This window comes from Helicoverpa armigera, chromosome 16, assembly GCF_030705265.1.
Source record: "Helicoverpa armigera isolate CAAS_96S chromosome 16, ASM3070526v1, whole genome shotgun sequence".
Lineage (NCBI taxonomy): Eukaryota > Metazoa > Arthropoda > Insecta > Lepidoptera > Noctuidae > Helicoverpa > Helicoverpa armigera.
This window is the reverse complement of record NC_087135.1, coordinates 10,000,001-10,023,115: the sequence shown is the minus strand read 5'-3', so window position 1 is coordinate 10,023,115 and position 23,115 is coordinate 10,000,001. Positions and strand designations below refer to the sequence as shown.

At 34.6% G+C, this 23,115-nt stretch overlaps 3 protein-coding genes across 4 annotated transcripts in view; 1 reads left to right on the top strand and 2 right to left on the bottom strand.

Moving 5' to 3' along the window:
* Window positions 1–10,598: 10,598 nt before the first annotated feature.
* LOC110372111 (probable methyltransferase-like protein 25) lies at window positions 10,599–14,822 on the bottom strand. Its single transcript, XM_064038418.1, has 8 exons — window positions 14,663–14,822; window positions 13,975–14,202; window positions 13,438–13,610; window positions 12,813–13,001; window positions 12,330–12,513; window positions 11,643–11,840; window positions 11,264–11,373; window positions 10,599–10,961 (listed from the first exon to the last, which is right to left on the bottom strand). The coding sequence occupies exons 1-8, from the start codon at window positions 14,682–14,684 to the stop codon at window positions 10,599–10,601; spliced, it is 1,467 nt and encodes a 488-aa protein (XP_063894488.1). The 5' UTR covers window positions 14,685–14,822.
* A 1,099-nt stretch (window positions 14,823–15,921) lies between these two features.
* Window positions 15,922–21,971, top strand: LOC110372112 (cytochrome b5). 2 transcript variants are annotated; one of them, XR_010277251.1, is made up of 9 exons: window positions 15,922–16,174; window positions 17,075–17,163; window positions 17,714–17,764; window positions 17,986–18,018; window positions 18,648–18,689; window positions 19,173–19,244; window positions 19,534–19,623; window positions 19,882–20,488; window positions 21,129–21,971. XR_010277251.1 is itself a non-coding variant. In XM_064038419.1 (7 exons), the coding sequence occupies exons 1-7, from the start codon at window positions 16,046–16,048 to the stop codon at window positions 21,205–21,207; spliced, it is 480 nt and encodes a 159-aa protein (XP_063894489.1). In that variant the 5' UTR covers window positions 15,927–16,045; the 3' UTR covers window positions 21,208–21,971. The 2 variants fall into 2 exon arrangements, 1 of the variants encoding a protein (XP_063894489.1); XM_064038419.1 differs by lacking the exons at window positions 19,173–19,244; window positions 19,534–19,623 and having other exon boundaries at window positions 15,927–16,174; window positions 20,432–20,488.
* The window catches only part of LOC110372110 (alkaline phosphatase), a 6,839-nt gene continuing 5,522 nt past the window's right edge, over window positions 21,799–23,115 (bottom strand). The window contains exons 8-9 of the mRNA XM_064038417.1: window positions 23,032–23,115; window positions 21,799–22,428 (exon numbers count right to left, since the gene is read on the bottom strand). The exon at window positions 23,032–23,115 is cut by the window's right edge and continues 150 nt beyond it. Of these exons, the coding sequence (XP_063894487.1) occupies window positions 22,265–22,428; window positions 23,032–23,115 (248 nt within the window). The 3' untranslated portion in view covers window positions 21,799–22,264. The remainder of the gene's footprint in view (window positions 22,429–23,031) is intronic.

Genomic DNA, 23,115 nt, shown 5'->3' with positions numbered 1-23,115 from the left:
TTTTAGTAGGCTGTTGTGGTTAATTCCATGTTGGCTTCCGCCCGTGCACGTGGTTCCAGGAAGCTTTTCCAGCACTCGGATAAAAGATGTCAATGTTTAGGATAAAAAGGCTCTTTCTAAATATTTTCACAAATCGGACCAGAATTTCCTGAGGCAACATTCAAATAAAAACAAAGATTAGGTTGTTGATATTTAAGCTTTTCTTTTGGAAAAGTGGTAAAAAAAAAGAAAAAAAAAGATTATAGGTAGAAATACGTTGTTTAAATAACGAGTATTATTACGCATGTACTATGTAGCAATACGTTACAGGTTACCGGTATGTAGGTATATTTTCATCGTTTCAAGTCCCAATGTTTTTTAGTAACATCCTTGTTTTTATTAGTCGCCTACGATCAGAATATCATGCAAATGTTCGCAAAAACACGATAGCCCTACGTGGGATCATTTGAAGAGATTTTATTAATAGCACTAATGAACTTTTTAGACCGACGATAGATGGTAGGCGGGATGACCAGGGGAAAATTTTGCATCTTTGTGAAGTGTTTACGTACACTCTTTAATTTTGCGAAAGCAAGGATAATTTTATAATTTATTGCACTTTTGCATAAAATATCCAATTTCGAAAATGGTAAATCCAACTTTTTCACTATCTTCATTAATGACTGAGTTCTGCTCTATACCAGAAGTAAAATTAGTAAAATTACCGCCCGGCGTTAATTTAATTTATTGAAGTATATATTATCGTAGGCATGCTACGGCGTAGGCCGATATTGTTCTACATAAAGCCACCGGTTCTAAGTCAGCAATTGCTTTTGACTGATATTCCTTCACTACAAAATTTATCCACGCATTAAACGTCGTTTACCTATTGTGTTGTTCAAAACTGTCTGGCGTAGCCGCGTAGCACTGACTACGGCGTAGGCCGAAGGTGCTCCAATTCAAAATGGCGTTGGTGGCTCCTTTATTTTGGTTGACGCTTAAGAGCGTGTACGCTCGGCGCGCGATGTCAACTTTAGGTAATTCAACGCAAAAAACCGCGCAGACTAGCGTCGCGGCTGTGTGCGTGCCTATCATACTTCACGTATAGTCACACAAACCATTTTGATCCTTTCGAGTGAAATTGGTAGAACAAAAAATATATTATTTAGTAAATAGTTAATAGCGGGAAAATAGTGTAAGTCTATGGATGTCTAAAATATAAAAGCATGAAAATAAGTCGTTAATACTTACACTCTTTTGCAAAAAAATCGGGCACCTATGAAAACCTTGGTTTTGAGGACTTTCTGTATATTACATACAATTTTCAACAGTACTAAATAGTCGACTGATGATTAATGACAATGTTAAGAGTTTCTGTATTTTAACCGATTTCAAAAAAAGAAAGGAGGAGGTTTCAATAAGATTGTTTTGTGATTGTTCTCAATTTGATTGTTCTCGATTTCTCAAAGACGCCTGGACCGATTTGAAAAATTGATTGTTTATATGAATGGTCCAGTCCATCCAGACCGAAAAATTGTGGTCAAATAACAACAATTGCCGGAAAGCCAAATATTGGTGAAGAGCTTGGGTTTACCATTGCAAATAAAGTTTTAAGTTATCTATCCTATATGCTTCAAAAGTTATTCGAGATCAAAAGTCAAAATTTGGGTACATCCAAAATGAAAAAAAAAAAATTATAGCTCGATTGGTAACAGACATCTGCAATAAGTGATTTCTAGCCTAAGGAGTCCGCCATATTGGATTTAGACTCGCGACACATTTTTTTTCGAGTTATTCATAGCAAGCCCTTTCATTTGATACCCATATCGTAGGAATGCATTAAAAACGTTTTTTTCTCCATCTTGGGTATACCGCCATATTGGATATAGAATCATACATTGTCATTAAAACTGGACATTCAAACAAAATTTCAACTCAATCGATAAAAAAAATTTGCTTCAAAATTGAGCTTTAAATAAAATAGTAATGTATCAAGATTTGTTGGTCGCGCTTGAAATGTACTCTATTCTCGGTATCCACGGCAGAGGTTATTCACCCTACGCGATGTGACGGAGCGACACGTCCTCTCTCTGTGAAGCCCTGCGGCGGTCTGGTTTGAGTTGACTCGCGTGCAGCGTTTTATAGTAGTTTTTAAATAATTTATAAAAAAATAAAAACGAGAGATTAAATTAAAATATAAAGTTTATGTTTTAAAGAAAGAGTTATATTACTATAGTAAATAATTGTTATATTAAATTCAGTAAGATAGATAGGTAAAAAAAGCATTTGAAATTCACAATTTTTCACATTGTTAAAATATTTTTTTCTGAAAGATAGAGACCTAAATCAAAAAATGTTTTCAACTAACTATAGGCATGGGGATTTCTTCCATGAGTAAAAAAATAAATATGATTAGATTTGCCACTGTTTTCACATGAATTTAAGCTTCGAAAAAGACGCTGAACGGGAATTTTATAAAACATCTGTTACGATATAGGGGTTTTAAGTATATAAACTACACAAATTGAAATTTATGTTCAATTAACTATATAGACAGTAAAATTACCTTGCGTTATTAAAAAATAACATAGTTATAGGATAAGTAGTTACTGAGAAACAGTGGTTTGAAAAGTACCATTTTAGGCCAAATGGCGCGCGGTTGACGTACACGCTCTTAAATGTTTATAAATAGAATTTAATATTATATACTTTGTTTTTGAAAGAATCCAAGAGCTGAAAAAGGTAGGTATATTTTTATTTCAATAAGTCTTAGTGTTTTCATTCACATCACAAAAATCAAAAAACACGTATGTACGTATGTACAATGTACATATGTTATTTATCACAAAAAAATCTATTTTAGGAAAGATATCCGGAAATAAAAACCACAAGGTGACCAAGGGTAGAATTCCAAGGTGACGATAGGGTGGTTTTTCCCCTTTTTAGAAGTTTCCTTTGCCTCAAAACACAAATAGCAATAAATATGTGGTACATGGAATCTCGGTAAACAAGGTCACGGGTAGCTCTGGGTGCAGGCTCTACATGTCCTTTCAGAAATCAATGGGGTTGGGAGAGGCCTATGTTCACCGGTGGATATCCTGTGGCTGAAATGATGATGATGAATCCAACAATTTTAAGTTGTTATCATGTAACATAAATATAATTCCGTAACAATAGTGTAGATAACCCTTCAATAGTGTATCGTCATGTTGACAGAATAATGTAGATGTACTTGACTCCTACTTCTTAAACGGGTGTCCGATTCATTGAAACATCACAAACTACTTATCATGCCAGCAAGACTTTATTTATTTATGGTATTACACGAGCGAGTAATATTTGCATTAGTAATACGTACTTAAATACTACACCACACAATATTTAACCCTCCAAAAGTCAAGGCATAATGTTTACCCTACCGTAAATAGGGCAACAGGTTGAGTTGCCGTCAATGAAATAATGCCTGCGACAAATCACACGTTTTCACGCGCCCCCAAGTTAATAATACAAGCAAAACTATTAATAGTAAGCGGTATTTCACTATTATTTTGAGAATAATTATGTACTAAGAGAGTATTTATGGTGAAACGCGTTTGAAAGGAACTAATACAATATAGGTTTATATTTATCTAGGTATGTTTAGGTACTAAGTTAAGTTATAAAGTTGTAAAGTTTCGTTGAACTCGGTAATCTCAGAAACTACTAGGTAGTCCGACTTGTAAAATTCTTTCAGTCTCCGATGACACTTTTATCACGGAAGGCGATTCTATTCTTTTCTAAGTGCACGAGGTAGTTCCTCGAGATGCGGGTGAAACCACTGGCGATAGCAAAAATGTTTTTTTTTTAATAAATTAAATAGAAGTGAATCATCTATCATTTGAACAGTTGACCTAAATGCAACATGAAACTGAGTTTATAAGTATATTCGAGTAAACAGAAATAAAATACTAGGTACAGATGGTAAAATTTTAGTATGTGTATAAAATCATTTACTTATTGAAGTGTTCGCAGGCGTGTTTATTACTGTCATATTTGTCGCGGGTGTAAGTATATAGCCTTCCTCGATAAATGGACTATCTAACTAAGAAATAATTTTATAAATCGATCCAGAAGTATCAGACATTACCGATCAAACATAAAAAGAAACTCTTCAGCTTTGAAATATTAGTATCTTCATCAATAACATCCGGAAATCTATATTCTCTCTGGCCAATATTGATAAAATTATCTCCAGGATGTGTTTTTCTTTTATATGGCCATTGTATTCTAGTAGGTAAACATTATAATTAATTACGATACGCGATATATTGTATACGTTTATTTCTTTGCTTTGATCTGTAACTGTCTAGAGGTAGTGAATAGTTCACTCATGTGTGGGTGTAGATACTAAAAGGCGACTTATTTGTGACGACTTGCTTCCGCATGAAATCTTTCATGATTTGGTACACAAGGTTCAGGTATGACCAAGTAGTTTGGTCTTCTTGTGACATCTTTTCTATAAGAACAATGTAGGTAAATGTTATTTTAATCAGTCGTCGTGGATTCAGATTAATTCCCGGGTAATCCGTAATAACGAATTATTTGATCACATAATCAATAAAAATCCGTCCTATTTTTATAAATGCAAAAGCAATTCCTGTCTGTCGTGCTTTCGGGTAAAATATATAAGTGTACTATATGACAACTTAAATGTAAATTCTAACCGTTGCCAAAATAATACAACATCGTAGTTAGGTAAGCATAATAAAGCAAAGATGACATAAATAGGTAGACGGGTATAGTGTTACAACTATCCTTTATCAGCTCTCATAAATTATCAATTTTTCCTCCCACAGTTTAGGCAGTTTATCATAATAATATGTGTTGCCCTTTTTATTTCGCTGCGTCTTTTTAAAACAGTTTTATGTATGATAAAAAAACAACATTATAAGTCTGAAATTTATGATAGTAGGTATTATAATGTTTTTTTCATGTAGCCCGTAGCGTCGTAGGCGAAACTACAAGGCTGCGAATTTGGGTGTCGTAGATGTTACGAGAACCAAAAGAAAAGTACTAAACTTAGTTACATTAGATTGCTTAAAAATAATAACTTGTGCTTTAAAATGTCGTGTAAATACCGAACCTTTTAAATTATTTTAGAGTCCGTTATATCTATGAGACTAACATTTTCTAAGCATAGCTATTTACGTAGGTCGCTTAATTGAATTGAATTTTATGACACAATTTTCGCATATTTTTGCAACCGCCCCATCTCCCATAAAAAGTCGAATGATAATGCAAATTATGTAAAGTACATTGCCAAAAAGGCGGCGTAAACTCCCGATAAATGGGGGAATTCTCCCCTTATTACCGAATTAGTTCGTTTGACAGCTGATCCGTCATAAACGACGTAACAGGTGCTGTATTGATTCAGCTTTGTGTTACAACCTGCGTGGGACTCACTCGCGTTATACGAAACCGTGAAGGACGACGACCTACACTTATTATTAGAACGATAGCAATATTAATATGCTTCATTTTTGGAGAATTTTGATGAAGACGCCTTAAAAAAACATTTCACTATGTAAATACTTTTTTTTTCGCTTCGCACGTCATCGTTGGCGTGCCGCGAAAAATGGCGCCAAAAAAATGTATATGATGCCTTTTTCTATGTGCGTTATTTTGGCGGCTATAAAGAGTGTTCGTGTAAACTCGGCATTACCTACGTTGAATTCTAGAACTTAAAAAAAAAAAACTGTTTGTAGTGTAGAAAATATGCGTTTCGTTGGAACTTACTGAAAATTTGGGCGACTTTAAAACCCGTAGCGACGAAAAAGCATTGGCATTTTGGCAAACTACAGATATGTGCCAGTGAGTGAGTGACTAATACGAAAACGATAGTGAATCACTCGGCGATCGTACCACGATTTCTGAAAACCTGAACAAACCCCCAGATTGCTATCAGTTAAATTGTACTTTACTAATTATTCAAGCGATCGGCGGAATCGTTTGTGTTCTAGGAATTTGAACGCTTGTGTAATATTTTAGTGTTCAGTCTTATAAGTTTGCGAATGTCAGAATGTGTAAGTTTTGTCATACTGTGTGTTAACTCGAATGTCCCTTTTTTTTCTTTTCTACTTTGAATTTCTTTTCTTCTCATAGGTATATGAGAAGAAAAGAAATTGAAAGAAAAGAAAAGAAATCAAAATCAAATCATCTTTATTATCAGGCATCAAAGGCGCATAGATAAATACCTTAAAACTAGCATACATATGTTATACAAAAATTTTTTACTGACTTACATAGTACATACGAGTAATAATTCGCACTCTTAGAGGTACCTATAACTACGTTCAGCAGTGCTCGGCAATCGGTATATTATGATGACGACGATCAAGTTATGAATGTTTTTATTTCGTTTTAATTCACATGTTAACAAAATTAGTAGGTAGGTAAACATGGAAGGATAACAGGAACGCAATACGACACGATCAAGGAAAATTCGCGAAAATTCCCGATAGGTGTGGGGGCAGAACTATGTACCTATTTACCTACTAAAATTACGCGTGAACCGTGTCACGTTAACTCTCACGTTTAAATTATAATTTAATAAGGCATTTTAATTGGTTGTTTACCTCAGTTCCAACACGGATTACTTAAAAGTTACTGCGGTTTCACCCACGTCCGGGACACCTAAAAATTCTCTTTAGTGTTTTGTTTACAAAATATCATGTTTAGGCCTTGCACCCGTTATATTCTATTACTAGCGACCCGCCCCGGCTTTGCACGGGTGCTGGATGTTATTATACCTATAGGTAAACCTACCTCTTCAGTCTATTGAAAAAAAAGCGCATCAAAATCCGCTGTGTAGTTTCAAAGATTTAATCATACAGAGGGATATAGGGACTGAGAAAGCGAATTTGTTTTTTACTATGTAGTGGTACTGAAGCGTTTGTAGGCATTCAAATAAGAAATATTATTGTCATAATATTGCCGTTAGTTCATACCTTAATTCGCACAAGTCCCAATTAATCCTGGATTCAACGCTTAGTTGCTAATCGTATTTTGATAATTTAATATTTTAATACAAGCCTTCGTTCCCGGCGGATTTAAGGTTCTAAGAGCAGATTTGAGTTTGGTTGTTCGCCTTATGTAGAAAATAGGTGGGTTTCTTGAAAAACCAACTATTTAAGTACGTAAAGTTGTGTTAAATAAGTGTCAATTTACCCGATTACTGATTAATGGTAAATGAGCATACCTACTTCGATACACGTCTCGCCACATTAATTATTTTATCTTACGTAAATATAGGTAGCTAGTAAGTATTGGTTATTCCAATTATATGCTCAGGTTTTTCCGCTCAATGGCTAATAACTTTGGTTTAATTCGCAATATCTATTTTTGCTTGCGTTAAAACCCTAAAAATGGGTATTTAATACGATCCCACCCAAAACAAAAATGTGAAAGACTGCCAAGTTCGATGATATGGGAATGCTTCGCCTATAAAAAAAGTGAGATCTGGATAAGTACCAAGTTCCATACACATACCTCAGTTAAAAATAGTTACTTTTTAATAATGTTACTTGGCAAGTTTTGACACACCTTGTTAAAAAGCTACTAAACGCAAGGAATCAAGTATTTAATTTTCTATTAAAACTTGCCAAGTAACATCATTAAAAAGTAACTATTTTTAACTGAGGTATGTGTATGGAACTTGGTACTTATCCAGATCTCACTTTTTTTATAGGCGAAGCATTCCCATATCATCGAACTTGGCAGTCTTTCACATTTTTGTTTTGGGTGGGATTTCATTTATTTTTGTAAGGTTGTTTATTTTTTTTCTTTATGATTAAGTTAGTTAAGGAAATGTCTCATTTATACTATCTTTCAGATTTTTGAATATGCACTGTGACTCACACTTGGCCGTTTTCAGATTTTTACTTTACTTTGACTCAAACCTTTGTAACGAATTTCAGATCGGTACGACCATTCGAAGATATATAAATATAGATAAATTTAGTTCGTTTTAGTTCCTTAGGGATATAAATTTACACCTTCATTATTTTGAAACCGACTCACACTTGGCCATTTTCCGATTTTTTCCTTTACCTTGACATAAAGACCTACCTCCATGCCAAATTTCAAGTCAATACGACCATTGGAAGTGGTCTAGGTTTTTGATGAGTGAGTGAGTCAGTCAGTGAGTGTATAGTAAAAATAGCGATTTTCTGACGTCAATATCTCAAGACCTACAATAGGTATATTAATGAAATTTTGTATTTTAGATAAGTGAGGGGGTCTCAACAGATACTAGAAATTTGATATGCGTAAACAAAATAGATTTTGAGTTATAGGGGGGTCGAATTTGGCCCGAAATGGTTCGTGTAATATAACCCACGGCCGGTGTGTCGCTTTTTTGCTCGAACTTGGCGGACACACTGCCGTGTGTCTAGATTCTACAAGCCCCTAAGCTTAGATAGGTAAATCCTTAGTTATATTTTTTATAGCCTGAAAATACAAAGGTACCTAGAATGTACATAAAAATGTCCGTTTTATTAATGGTATGCATGTTGATGCTATCACGCGTTTGCTATAAAATTTTATTACAATTTGTAAACAGCCACATATAGGTACTTACGATGTACCTACCTACCTACCTACCCACCAAGGAGTGACTTAAGTAACATATGTCTCTGAGTGCAGGGGTACCTAAGTTACATTTGAATAATCCTAGCAGCCTAGGTAGGTTATCAGATACCTTTCTTTATTGTTGATTGAAATTAAAGGCTAGACTATGAATGTAACGTGTTGTTTTATTTTTAACATTTAAGAACAAGAGATAAACAATATAGGTAAACATAACAATGCTGGCGGATAAATGAGACCATGTTCTGATATTAGGTACATCATAAAAATATTAAAATAGAATTTACGATACCGTAAACATTCTTTATGAAGCTCCTTTGGTACGTACATTACTTCTATAGAGCTCTTGTAAAGAGCATGTCGGGATAACTTGTTGCTTGCTTTTTTATGATGCGTAGGATCCACCAATCTTCTGAGCAGCTTGCTTCTAAGTACCACAGCTGCACGGGTCGATCGATCATAAGCTTAACCCCCTGTACCTACATTCGCCAGTGGCGCGGATCCACGCAGATGTAATTAATTTTCTATTGTTCTGTAATTAGCGGCTTTCAAGCAGTTAAGCAATGCTTGGCGCGATCGGTCCGATGATGGTTGAATATCCTTGCTATAAGAAGGTCCTCCGTGTTTCGGAAAGCACGTTAAGTTAGTGGGTCCCCGTCATTTTACTATCTTTGGCAGTCAATATGGGCTAAGAAACCAGAAAGCCTGACAACCATTCCAAGGTGAGATCAAAATTAAAGACCAAGGTTGTATCTATTTGATTGGGTTTGGGCCATAAATCTCACGAGCTCAAACATTCAAGCCCCAAACAATCAAATACAGGTAGAAGCAATATTATCTTTATAAGGTCGAGAGAAAACACAAACATTTGTTCCGGGGTATCATCCACGTGTATATAGCCAGTGGTGTTACCGACATCGATATGGGCAAAAATGTCTTGATTTAAAGTGAAAATGCCTCTTAAGTGTGGCGAATGACTACGTAAATTACCTTTGAATTCAAAGTAAAACTGTGCCCACGGTTTAAGAACAACTAACTTAAAAATTGGTTCTTTCGTTCGGGAGCGTTGTGTAACAAGTCCTATCAATATTGTTTAGCTTTAGTTAATTGCCTACTCAAATGGAGTATAGAAGGAGAAGAGTCTACAGTGTCAAGATGACCACCCGAACATATAAAAGGTAGGGTTACTCGTCTCTCATCAGTCCCATGTAGGTCAATGTAGTAAAAATCCCATATTTCAAGCTAACAACCACACGAAACAAGTACAAACAAAAAGCATTATTCGAAACAGTTCGCGTTCAATTCACGGAATTGTCCGGCAATCAAAAGTTTTCGGCTGGTTACGCGGAATTCGAAAATGTAAGGGTGTGTTAGAAGTCGAAAGCAAATGGGGGAATTGAACAAAATACAGCAATAGGTATACTAACTTACTTTACCTATATGTCGCGTATAAACGTGAAATCATTTATGAACACACTAGCTTCTGCCAGCGGTTTCACTCGCATCCCGTGGGAAATTCTGCATGAGCCCGGAAAAAAGTAGGCTATAGCCTTCCTCGTTAAATGGGCTATCTAACATGAAATATTTTTTCAAATCGAAATAGTAGTTTCCGAGATGAGCGCAAGCAAATAAACTCTTGCGCTTTATAATATTAATTTAGACGTAGGTTCAATTCCGTTTTATCTAGATTAGTTTGCGAATTAAATATTACGAAAAAAGCGAATTAAATATTACGATAACAGCCAATTTTAACATCGAATACTCCAAATACATATAATTGTTTTGAAAGATAATCCTATTACATAAATACTGAATGAGAAATAACAGAACAAATAAAAGTTCAAAATAAGGTTTTCATCAATTTTATTACTGAAAACCTAAATTATTAGAACCAATATTTTCATATGCATAGGTAATACAGAACGTAAATAGATTGTACTGTACAAAATATAATTTATATTCATAAGTAGATTAAAATGAAAATTAAATTATTGTTATCTTACAGCTACGATACTATGACATCTCGGCGACAACACAGGATCAAATAACTTAACCAAATATACATCATCAAAGCCATTTTCATACAAAAACATTAGTCTATCTAACAATATCAAACTCTCAACTACTTGAGCTAAACATAACCTTAATAAATAAAACAGCACGAGTTTTTTCCACTGGCAATCCATATTTTTATGTATATCTGTGAAGAAACTTTCCGTCAAACTGTCATAGAGTTCTAATTTTAAAATCTCGTCGGCCATTTTGAAATACTGTTGGAATGTTTGACATTTTGGTGTTATTCTTTTGAGTTTGCCTTCAGATATTTTGTGGTTCGGCAGTCGCTCTTCAATTATTACCTGCGAACAAAAGTACATAATGTATTCACTTCAAATAAAAATCTTCAAGTTTCTCTTCCGGCTGTTAATGAGTAATCTTGGTGGCTACTCCTAGTAAACTGGTATTGACGCAGGGTCCATTTTTCAATCACTGATTATTCTTATCTGGGGAATATGTTTGCTGTTTTCGCCGCTTTTCTAAACAAAATATGTCAAACCGCGATATTAATTCTTCAGAAAGGAACTTAGATGTTAACAATTTATTGAAAAATGGGCTCTTAGAAGAATTACTTTGAATTACAATAAGTAGGAGTAAGTCTGACCTGTAACAGAGCTCTATATAGCAAACTGGAAGAGGGCAGTTGACGTTGGCTAACAACTCTATGGATAGATTGAGCTGCCAACATCCTTGCATTTCTGCCTAAGTTGTAACCTGGAACAGTCAACAGTCGAGAACTCCTTTTTCGAAGTCCAGCAAACAATTTGTGCTTTCTTAAAGATTTTCTTGGTCGAATATTGAGAACCTTGTTGCTGATTTGCATATTAATTTTCCTTTTAAAAACATAAACCACCGACCACGACCATACATCAAGGATATTCTATCGCTGACACATGTCATAGCATCAAGTTTTCAATATGCCAGATTGTTTAGAATGCCCTGAACCAGATAAACCAAGGAAAAGAAGATAATTAAAATCTCACCTCTCAAATACTCCGACATCGGGAACCCTTGACTACTTCCACTTCTATAATCCCTTTGGAAGACATCGAACATATCCCCCTCAACAGTCTCAGTCAGCAGATGGTAACAGCACGGCACGTTGAATACAGCGCCAGTAGTGGGCTGTGACGCGAAGATACGCAGACTGTCCGGGCCTAGGTTCCCACAAGTGTGCAGACCTGGGGTACAAGGCTCATGTTATCATGGTCTACTTGGAATAATATACTTGGGGTATATATGGTTATAAATATATAACCTAAGATTAAGTAAATAGTTTGAAAGTCATTGTATATTAAAATTGTATTGCTGCGCCCTAACAGGGTATCATGTACCTCTACATTTTATAACACATATGTAATACTCATGATCGCAATAAATATTTGAAGTTTGCACAATAAGATTGGTGAGTTTCGGCTGTCATTTGAACAGAACATTTGGGTATCGTGTTGCCCAGTTCAAACAGGCAGTCGAGGACAGTGGGTTCACAAAAAACATAATTAAAATTAATTAAAAACAAAATTAAAAAACAACTCTCAAAATAGCAACTCTCAGGGAGTTGCTATTGAATACTCTCTATGTATTGAATACTCTCTATGTTTTTTATTCCTGTTTTAAAACAGCTATCTGCCAAAAACCAATTCTATTTTTTATTTTGAATACCTACTTACCAGTTAGAAGCAGTTTAACGTCTTGGTCAGCGAATTCCGGAAACTTTTCCTTGACAATGCCGGCCAAATCCGTGTGTTCCGTGATGAAGGCAGCGGCGAATCTATGCAGGTTCTTGTTAATACTGTCATTCATACGCTCCTCGTTGCCGTCCTTTATGCGTTTGGCTATGGCGTGCCATTGTTTCTGTAACAGAATGGTTTATAATGAAAATCTAAATAAAAATAAAATAAAATATAGATATTTAAATAAAAAGTATAGGTACAGATAGTCTCGAGTCTGAGTAAGGACATAGGCTTCATTTTACCCGGTTGCAGGAAGTGGTTACTCTGACACATGTGTGAAACTCCGGGGAAAAGATAATATTACTTAAGAGAGTAAATTTTGGACTATAAAGGTTGGTATGAGGAACTACACTATTGCGAGGCACAAACACAGATGGAAAGAGATAAGCTTGCTTAACACAACCTGTATAATAATAATACCTGTATGATCCGTATCCTGCTTGGAGCAGCGGCCACGGCAGCAGCATCACAGTCTACAGTGAGGCTGGGTATGCCATACCCGAGACACAGCGCCACCGGCAAGTTGCCGCGCCCGCCGCCCGCTTCCACGCAACATGTGGCCCTGTTAGCTGAGTGTAGAGATGCTACGAGACGGGACATTGTTTGTACCTGGAAATGTACCTACATTAGGATAATATTTTACATCATAGATAATTTTAGTTGGTAGCACAGAAGGGGAGAAAGTCACTGTGGTGAGTTTGTCAAGCAGTTCATTTTCTCTGAAAAATTACTTTTCATTTTGTATTGAAATATTTTGTTTGCAGTTTTGATGTACCAAGGGCTACTAGATTTCAGCAAAATGTAATTGCATAAGTTTTAATAAAGCCTTTGTAGGCTCACATGAATAGTCACAAAGTCAGTCAGTTAGTTACAGAGTTTCAGATCCTAGGTAAGTCAAGAATACTCTATATACTGTATGGTACAAACGTATATAGTATATGTGACAAGACAGCAATCAGCAATGTGGTAAGACATATTGTTTAAATGTCATGTTTAAATTAATATGGTATATGACTGACTGTAACCATAACTATATCTTAATTACCTCATAACTTTTCTTGCTGGTCATGAACTCTTTAACACGTATCTCAGGCCTGATATCTCCTCCCCACGTCCTGATGCGCTCCTGTAGTTGTTCAGATGATATGCAGTAGTCATTGTTGATGGCTATGCAGTGGGATCGGGCGGCGGTGATCCAGTCGGAGAGGGGGGACGTGGCTGGAATTTGAAGATAAAGAGTGGAAAATATGGTTTAGTGGTAAGGATTTTTGTGATGAACAATATTTTATGGAGGATGTCAGTGATATTATTATATGGTAGTAGTATCATTATAATTTACTAGCTGCATGGTATCATCCTTAGCTCCTATGGTATCACCCGCAACCAAGGGGAACTTCTACCAGTAAACTCAAATTATAGTCTACGTTACTCATGAATAGTGCCGCTTCTCAACATTCGCTCAATTTATTCAGAATTTTCCAAATAAATTGAGCGATTTGGAGCCTTCAGGGTATACACAACCTATTTCCTTTTTATTACATTAGTAATAGCTAGCTAGATAAATGAAAATATTTTAAGTTACCTTTAGTTTCCTGACCACTAGCAGTGGTCCAGAATTCATCCAGTGCTTCATTTAATTCCACACCTTCAAGGGTTTTCCTCAAGGGGCTCGGCAGCAGTATCTCCCAGTGGTTTTGAGTGAGGAATTCCACCATATGACAATTGGCAATAGGTAATAGTGGTGCCAAGTATTTGGTGATTGAATCTATGTGGTGACAGAGTCTGCTTATTTTAGAGGTCATTGGTGATTCTGAAATGTTAATAATATTGATGAGAAGTTAGTTGTTCTATGCAGCAATCCCTGATGAAACCATATTGGTAAAACTTTACAGTGTTTTGATAAAAATAATTATTTACAACTAGCTTTTGCCCGCGGCTTCGCTCCCGTCAACTGACTTCTCTACTTTACCCTATTTTTTTTTTCATAAGAACTTTCTCCTGACAATAACAAACACAACAAAAAAAGAATTAGCCAAATTGGTCGAGGCGTTGTTGAGTTATGCGCTTACCAACACATTTTGCGATTCATTTTTTATATTATAGATTAATTAAGTTATTCTTCATGTATGTAAAAAAAGGCTGATGACAATGAATTTATTTATTTATCACTTTACATTCAGAACCTATTTCTTTTTGATAGGTTGGTTAAATATACATAGGAATGGTACAGTAAAATTGTGCTGATTAAAAATTAACATAACATATCTTACCAGAATGAGACTCCTGCATCATAAGGATTGGCTGAAGATATCTTCAACAATGCACAAGCCTTCTTATACTGAGCTCTGATTGTCTCTGCCATGCCCAGTATATCATGTTCCTCAGAATTTGTCCTTGGAAACGCATCAATGAGTTCTTTAACTTTGGTCAGCTGTGTTAATGTTTTATCAGAGTATTTTGTGCTAGATTCTGAGTTTAGGTTGATGTGGTGAGTTACTATACCTAGGTAAAAGCCTGAAAAGTTTAATAAATGATGGTTCATAATTAAGTGTTATTGGACTTATGGTATCCTACTACTGGATAGGAATGATTAGATTGGAAGAAGTCTGAAAGTAGCACCAGTTACAGAAAAGATGAGAAGTAGAAGATTGTCGTGGTATGGGCATGTAATGAGGAGGGATGATACGCATGCAACAAAGTGTGTGCTAAGAAGTATGAATGTAGATGGATGGAGAGGAAGAGGAAGACCTAAGAAAAGATAGATGGATTGCCTCAAAGATGATATGAATAGGAAGGGAGTGTCAGTATGACGAGTGACAGGGGAAAATGGAAGAAAATGACATATTGCGCCGTCCCCAAGTAAAATTTGGGAACAGGGCAGGAGAAAGAAGATTGGACTTATTGGTTAATAGCATACTGCAGGTTCAAATGTATTTTTCTTCAAGTCTTACCCAGTTCCCGCCCTAATTCAGCTCCTCTATGGTATCCTAGATGGTAACCCTCGGGGTTTCCAGCTTCGCTTCCAATTTTAAAGCCTTGATCATAACTTTCCTTATGTGCTATCTCTTCTCCAAGAAAAATATCGTCTAAAGCATCGTTAAAATCCTTCTCTTCAGCCATTAGCAGGTTTTACTCTTATTGGTTATATTCATATTACAACAAAATTGCTTAAAGGAACGGAATCAGGTTTTATCTGATGATTTTTAGCAAAACATGTAAGTTAGCAAGAAAGAAGAATCATGCAATTATTTTGAGGTTATGTTTACGTTTTCATTGACACATGGATTCTGGCGAAATGCAAAAATAAAACGTAAGAGTTTGAAAATACGTATCATGTTTTATTAATTTTTATAGCAATAAGAGTAAATTATCTGATTTATGAATGTTTGTAATGTATGTGAATGCATTTTAATCAGATATAATTTTAGTTCAACATTTTTGTTTAGTGTAGATGCGTTCATCAAACAAAACGCGTTCGGTCGCTGGCGTCGGATTGGTTGAAATTTTTACAGCACTAATAACAGCTGCGACACTGTCATATTGACAGATATGCAACATTATTTTTTCCAGTCAAGGGCTAACAACCTTGACCACCGTTCGGTCCAATTTGGTTCGTAAATTTCAAATAGAAAGTACACAATCACAACTCTAACATGACTGACAAAAAAGATAAATCAGATAGACTTATAACGGCAGACGAAGTTAAAAGGCACAATACCAGAAAAAGCGTGTGGATGGTCATCCGAAATGACGTTTACGATGTTACTTCCTACATCGATGAGGTAAGGTCTTTTCTTGAACTGCTGACCTACGCTAACTATATTATTTAGTGAATTAAAGGTTCAGTTTATTTCAATAAGCTGTGACCTTCATATGATATTGATTGCGGCACAGTATACTGTGCCTCCTAAGTAATGTTCTTGCGAATTTTATGTAAACAGCACCTGTTGAATATTTATATTTTTGAAGACTGTGAATGAAGATTTATTTGTTGCGGCTGAGGCATTATCACTATCACTAGAGGATTCTTGACTGCTTCTATTACTCTGACCCCTAAGGATATCCACTGACTCTTCTTTCATTATCTATATTTTTATTTGAACCCTTCTACCCGATTTTAAATCTATACCTAGTTTTATTTACTACTTATTTACACTTAAAATCATGGTACCTATTGCATCAGATGCCCTTGAGTAGATAATTTCTGTCTGACATAACATTGTAAATATGCTGTATAAATAACACAAATATTAAATATTAGCCATCAAGTAATCATACTAATATATTATGTTATCAATTATGATATTTTATGTATATGGACATAAAATATCATGATTGCCTGCTATTTGTCACCAGTTCTACCCAGATACTGGAGACCATGTGCATAGGTAGCTGCCTTGATAGGCTCATGTCATGTGATGGCCAATTGACCGATGTCAGTGTGCTCATATTTCCACATCAATAACTATGATCATTCAACAATGTGATAATGTAGCATTTTTTATAGAGTACCCAATTATCACATTTGTTGTTTTAAAATAACTAGTTAGCTATCATAGCTCATTAGAGAGCCTGGAGGCAGACAAGAGGATAGCAAAGTCTTAGTAATAGGTCCCATTTTACACGGAGCCCTAAAACCTAATTTTATTTTCCGGTTAATCAATGTAATTGCTCCTTCACAGCACCCTGGCGGAGAAGACCCACTACTGGAGGCTGCGGGACAAGATGCCACAATCGCTTTTGAGGATATTGGTCACAGTGAAGATGCCAGGTAATTCATATTTCATCCTAAAGGAAGGTTGATGGTTCTTGGTAAAATATTTATAATCTAACCCCCGCATTCAGAGACATTAATTTATGTGATTACTTAAGTCACTCCTTAGTGACAGATTGTCAAACAAATCTGTCACTGAGGAATGGCTTAAGTAAACTTAAATGTCTCTGAGTGCGGGGGTAAGTAACCCAAAGTTACATACAAATAATAAACATAAGAATCATGGAAGCTGGTTGCTACTGTGTTCATCAGAGCCTGACTATCTATTTATTCTCAGTAATATTTTTAAGTTCTTATGATTAAAGTTATACACAAATGATTTACATAAGAATCATTGAAGCTGGTTGCTACTGTGTTCATCAGAGCCTGACTGACTATCTACCTATTCCCAGCAATATTTTTTTATGTTCTTACTATTTGACGAATCAGTCTTACAAAAAACATACTTCAAGCTGTGATATAGCATTGCTTTAACAAACAAGATATCTTTCTAGCCGGTCCCATTTTGTCTTCAAGTGAATTTTAATATTTTATTCTCTTCTTTCAGAACAATAATGAAAAAATATAAAATTGGTAGACTAGCACCAGGTGAAAGCTGGTAAGTACCAACAAACTATTTTTAAAATAAAATAAAAATAACTAAAAAAATTGAATTCTAAAATTATCTCGGAAAAATGTTTGGTTTACCCATAGATACACAAAGTGACACAAGCAAAAAAAGTGTAAAAACTAAAATTTTATAAAAATAGTAAAAACGAAAGGAAATCCCGCAAAGTAAAGATTATAACGGCTATATAAAATAATGTAAATTGTTTGCAGTTGTAAAATGAGAGCTAAAGTATGGAGGCCAAGGTGATTTGTTTGTATTTTTTTTTATTACCATGTTACATAACTTATTTTTCACTTAGCAACTTTTTAAGGCATTTTAGTTCTTGTTACTTAGTAATATGGTTCAAATTCGCGTATTTCATAATGTACTTATCATTCTGTATTACTATATTATAAAGGTATGTTACATCGGTACTTGTGATTTACATCAGCGGTATTGATGTATTATATGATAAGTATTTATAAATAGATTTATCTTGTTTTGACTGAGTTTATTTAATTTCTAGATAAAAATGAAGGTCAGTCTGCCGAAAAATAAGTAGTACCTAACTAATTCTAAGAGTTGTATTGTAGTTTGTAAGACACAAATTTTTATTAAACTTATAATTTGGTATCCTAGTTGAAATAAAAATGGTGAGATCTCATAACAGGGATAACATGATGAAAATGAAAAACTGTATGGAAAATCTGCACTGCACATTGTTGTGCTTTTGTGTTAATTTTCAACCCAGATGTTAACCATTTTATTTATTGTAAAGTATCCTGTAGTAACTATACTTCATTTTCATAACAGAAGGTATTATTAGTTTACATTCGAAAACAGTATTTGTTGTAGAAAAAAATTGTAATATATTTTTTTGCAATCCCTACAGTTCAGTATATCACCGAAACTGCACGGAATGTGAAGCCAGCAGGTCAATTCTTATTTATTTTTGTAGATTTGTTAGTATTCTGTATTTTTGTTAGTAATCAACGATACTCCGAAAATTCTTTACCATGTTACAAGCTCTGAGTGTAACGTGATCTTGAAAGATTTCCACTAGTCATGAATGAGTCTTAAAATTTGTCTAAAAATAAAGTTGACTACAAATCAGATCTCTTCCAAAAATAGTTTTTAAACGCAAACATTTCGAAGTTTCTTGATTTCCCCTAGAACTTGTTATTGAACAATGTTTCCATAGCTGTCGGTTTGTTTACCATTTATTTTGGCGCCAATTATCGTGCTCATGCACTGGTGTCGGCTAACAAACTATCCGATTTTTTAAGAAACAAAATCTGTTCTTACACAACAGTAACTGGTGTCTCTGGAATTATTTCCAAACCGTGAAATAATTTTCAAAATTTTATTAATTAATGTGTTTAGTGAAGTCTAGTTTCTAACCTACTTTGTCGAATAGTTGTCCAAATATTATCAAACCTGGTACAAGCGATGACAAGTCGTGGCGAACGTTTGATGGTGCTCCTATCAGGTATTTCAAGATAAAATTTCATGTTTTAAGCTGTGTTTATTAATTGAATTGTTGAAGGAATATTATGAAACCCGAACTTTCAAACAAATTATATCGTTAAAATGGGTTTCTACCGAATTACTTCGTTGGTATCTTAAAATCCAGCATTTGACATCACCTAGAGTTCTGACAGTAGATTTTTATCTTTAAAGATTTAGTTGGCTTATTGATATCAGAAGTTAGTAGTAAGTAAGAACTTAGTTGAACATAAATTATAGGTTTTCTGTATTAATCATTGGTTCTGTAACAGCCGAAAGTCGTCACACAAATGTGCTTATAAGGCTCCCATCCAGCCTAGAGTGGAAAGAAGAATTCAACATATTGTGGTGCCTCGTGAAAGGTCTTCCATTTTTTTCCTTATTATTTTTAGAAACCTGTGAATATTTTCTTTCCTGACCGTGTATTGCTGGGGCGATTCCGCACAGCGTACACACGTTTCTAACGAAAAAAAAACATGATTATGTTACTTTTGATTTCACTTATACATATTTTCTTAAGCCTCTGTCTCGATTTTTTTTAAATAGTCTTTAAAATTAAGTCAATATTTCAAAATATCTAAGTAAAGAGTCAGCAATTAATATGTTTTCCTTTTTTCAAGACGGCCTCGAGGTCCACCCTGTGGAGAAAGGTTCCTAATCCTAAATATACATTTACTTAGAAGTAGGAAACTCATACTTGGTTTAGAGTAGATAAGCATAGTTTGTGATAGGTAGTTATATATTTCTTCACGCTCGTAATTCTCTTGCGGTAGCTAGCAGAACTCTAAGTGACATGATACAATTATGAAGTTGGGATTTCAGCAAAAAATAATAAAAATAAAATTTTAATGCAATCGAAAAATAATATCAGATAGGTATGCTTCCGATATCCGATAGCACATAAACTTTGTTATTTTATAATTGAAATAAAATTTGATTTTAAATAAAAAACTGGTTCGCCACTACTTTTCATTGTTGAGTACCTACTAAAATAAAGAAGTCCATAGTGCTTGATACTACCTGGTATAAAATACTAGGTAGTATTTTGTACCTGTTATGAAAAATAGCTAGGTGATACTAAAAAGTGTGCTTTTTTCCCGGAGATCTGCAGTTCCTGTAAGACTACGAGCTTGAAGATTTGTATAATGTTGAGTTTGTTTGTGTTTAAAGGCGTGGCAAGCCTTGTAGGCCAACGCCGCCGCCTCCGCCGCCCCCAGATAACCGGGGGTAACTCCAAATTATTGTATTTGAAACCCATATTCACCGAGAAAATAAACGCCAGTTTTCTTTAACACGTTGTATGTCAGAGCCCTGATATACGCGAGTCGCAATCGGTTTTCAATTGGTTTATAATTAGCGACACAAGCAGTTAAACGGCTGTTTACTAAGAATTTTATTGTCACTTCCAAGTTGAAAATTAAACAGTTGTTTTAAGAAAAACAACGGGCGTTTATGTTGTCGGTGTAAATGGGCCTGAGTAGATGTAAAAATAATTATTGTTAGCTGGTTTAAAATTGTATTGTATTCAACGTATTATTGTATCTAAGAATAGGAGAATTGCGAATATAAGTAGCTAATTGTGAGTGTAAATTTCAGTACTTCAAAGGGGTTGTTTATGTAAAAAATATATGTTAAGTGTTATGTTGTAGATATAGGTAGGTACTTAATAGAAAGTTACTCGTATCTAATAAGTTGATAGAAAATGTATTTATATGAAAGTAAGAAAACAACACTAAAGAATATTGGGCATTTCTGTACTAATCTAAAAAAACTTACTTTTTAATTCACCTATAAGATGCATTGGTAAGTCCTTAGCCCAAAATCCTTAAAAAAAAATCTTAAAATTAATTTAATTTATTATTTTCAGTTCACGGCTGAAATGGGCGTTACTGGCTTTGGGGGCTGCTATACTCATCGGAATTGCGTACAAAAAATACGCAACATAAACTGGAAGAAAAAACACACAGTTGGGGTCCAAAAAAACTGGTGAAACCAGTTGAGGCCTAGTGTAAGCCTAACTTTGTAGGTACACTCGACAATGACCATTGTTAATCAATTTTAAACCATATACTGTAGGTAATAATAGGGTTGAGAATTGATCAATTATGATCATTTTCGAGTGTACCTTGGACAAGAAATTACTTCTGAGGAATATTCGTTATAGTATGTTTCTTTAGTCTTAGCTCAATTTTTTTTCACATGTAATTGATTTTTAGTATACAGTTTTAAGGTAGCTGTATGTAGAGTTATATTCCAATGTTTCAAATCGCGCTGTCCAGGTTTAATTAATATTATGTGCATTTATTAGGCGTCTAACTTCTGTGATTCTTGTCTGTTGTTCTTTGGAACAGTTATTTAATACCTGTTCTTTAAAATGGTGCTTAATTTTAACCATAACGTTCCATTGATATTTTGTTGAGTTTTATTAAATTGTCACGTGTTATTAATTCTTATAAAATTTACCAATAAGAGAAATATAAAATATGTAAAAATCCGTTTTTAAAGCTTACATTACCAAAGGAATAATAATTCTGTAATCAGCGTGAAAGTATAATTTATTTATTTGAAACTGTTTTGCATTTTGAATTGTTCAACTATACTGTCGCGTTTATTTTGTGATAACCATGTTTTGTACAAATCTTTTTATACAACTGTTACAATTTTTCTGATTTTATTATGACATGATGCAATAAAGTAGTAAATAGTGAAATACCGTTTCATTTTGATGCTCTATCTTTGGTACTAAAGGTACTAAAACAGCTCATTTTTCTTTAAATGCATTATTTTGGTATCAATACAGTATTTTCATTTTATACAAAATGCAATATAAAAGTAAAAACAAGTATAAAATTGATATCTTTCTGAAAACATTTAAACTTAAAAGTAAACATTGATCATACATAATAATACAAACTTAATACTTCAGAAATGCTTTGAGACCAAAAATCCTCAAAGATTTTCTCGTTGATTGTACCTAAGATTTGACTAAATCACTTTAGAAAGTCACAACAATAATATAGTTATGATAGTGATGATGCTAAGTTGCCATAAGTTTGCAAATATCGTTGTTGTTCCACTGGAATACTCGCCGATCTTCGCCGCGTACGATATCGCGTGGAACACATAATGTTGTTCATGTACGTTGTGGAACAGGTGCGAGTATGGGCCTGGAACAGTGAAAAGGAACAGGTTGAAAATAACTGGCTATCACATTATTGGTAAGTCAATCCCTATTAAATGCGTCCTTGCCATAAAAAGGTAATTTTATCTGTAGTAGGTGAGTTATGAATCAATTTAGTTAATTTGGGGACGGCCCCGACCTATATCTGTTATCTAGTTGAATGGATAGGTGTCTTATGTCCATCAATAACGTTGAGAGGGCTGTATCAAGTGTAAGAATATCTGGTAGCTTAGCAATTTAATCCAATACGTCTTGTATCGTGTTCTATTGAGCACCGAGCAATTTATAGCTTCTGTTCAAGTATCAAATTAGTTTTTCATGTTAGAAAAAAATGAAAAATCGCTATCTAATATTTTTGGGTTTTCGAATAAATTATTCAGTATCTAATTTGACCTGCCAGGACTGCGGGATTGTTCGAAAGAGTTACCACGGCCCTGGTACATAAAGGGCTTAATCAGGGACATGTTGGGATTTAGTCAGTAAGAGTCTGACACTCCCTCGCTCTGCACCCACATCTGGAGGGGCTCCATTTGATATTTCCTCAACATCAAAAAAAAAAAAAAACAGGTAGGTAGGTATCAAATCTTACCTCTAGCATAAATGGCCACATCACCACCTCCATGGTAGTTCTCAATGAGCTGTATCCCAGCTACTTGTGTGTAGTTATATCTCT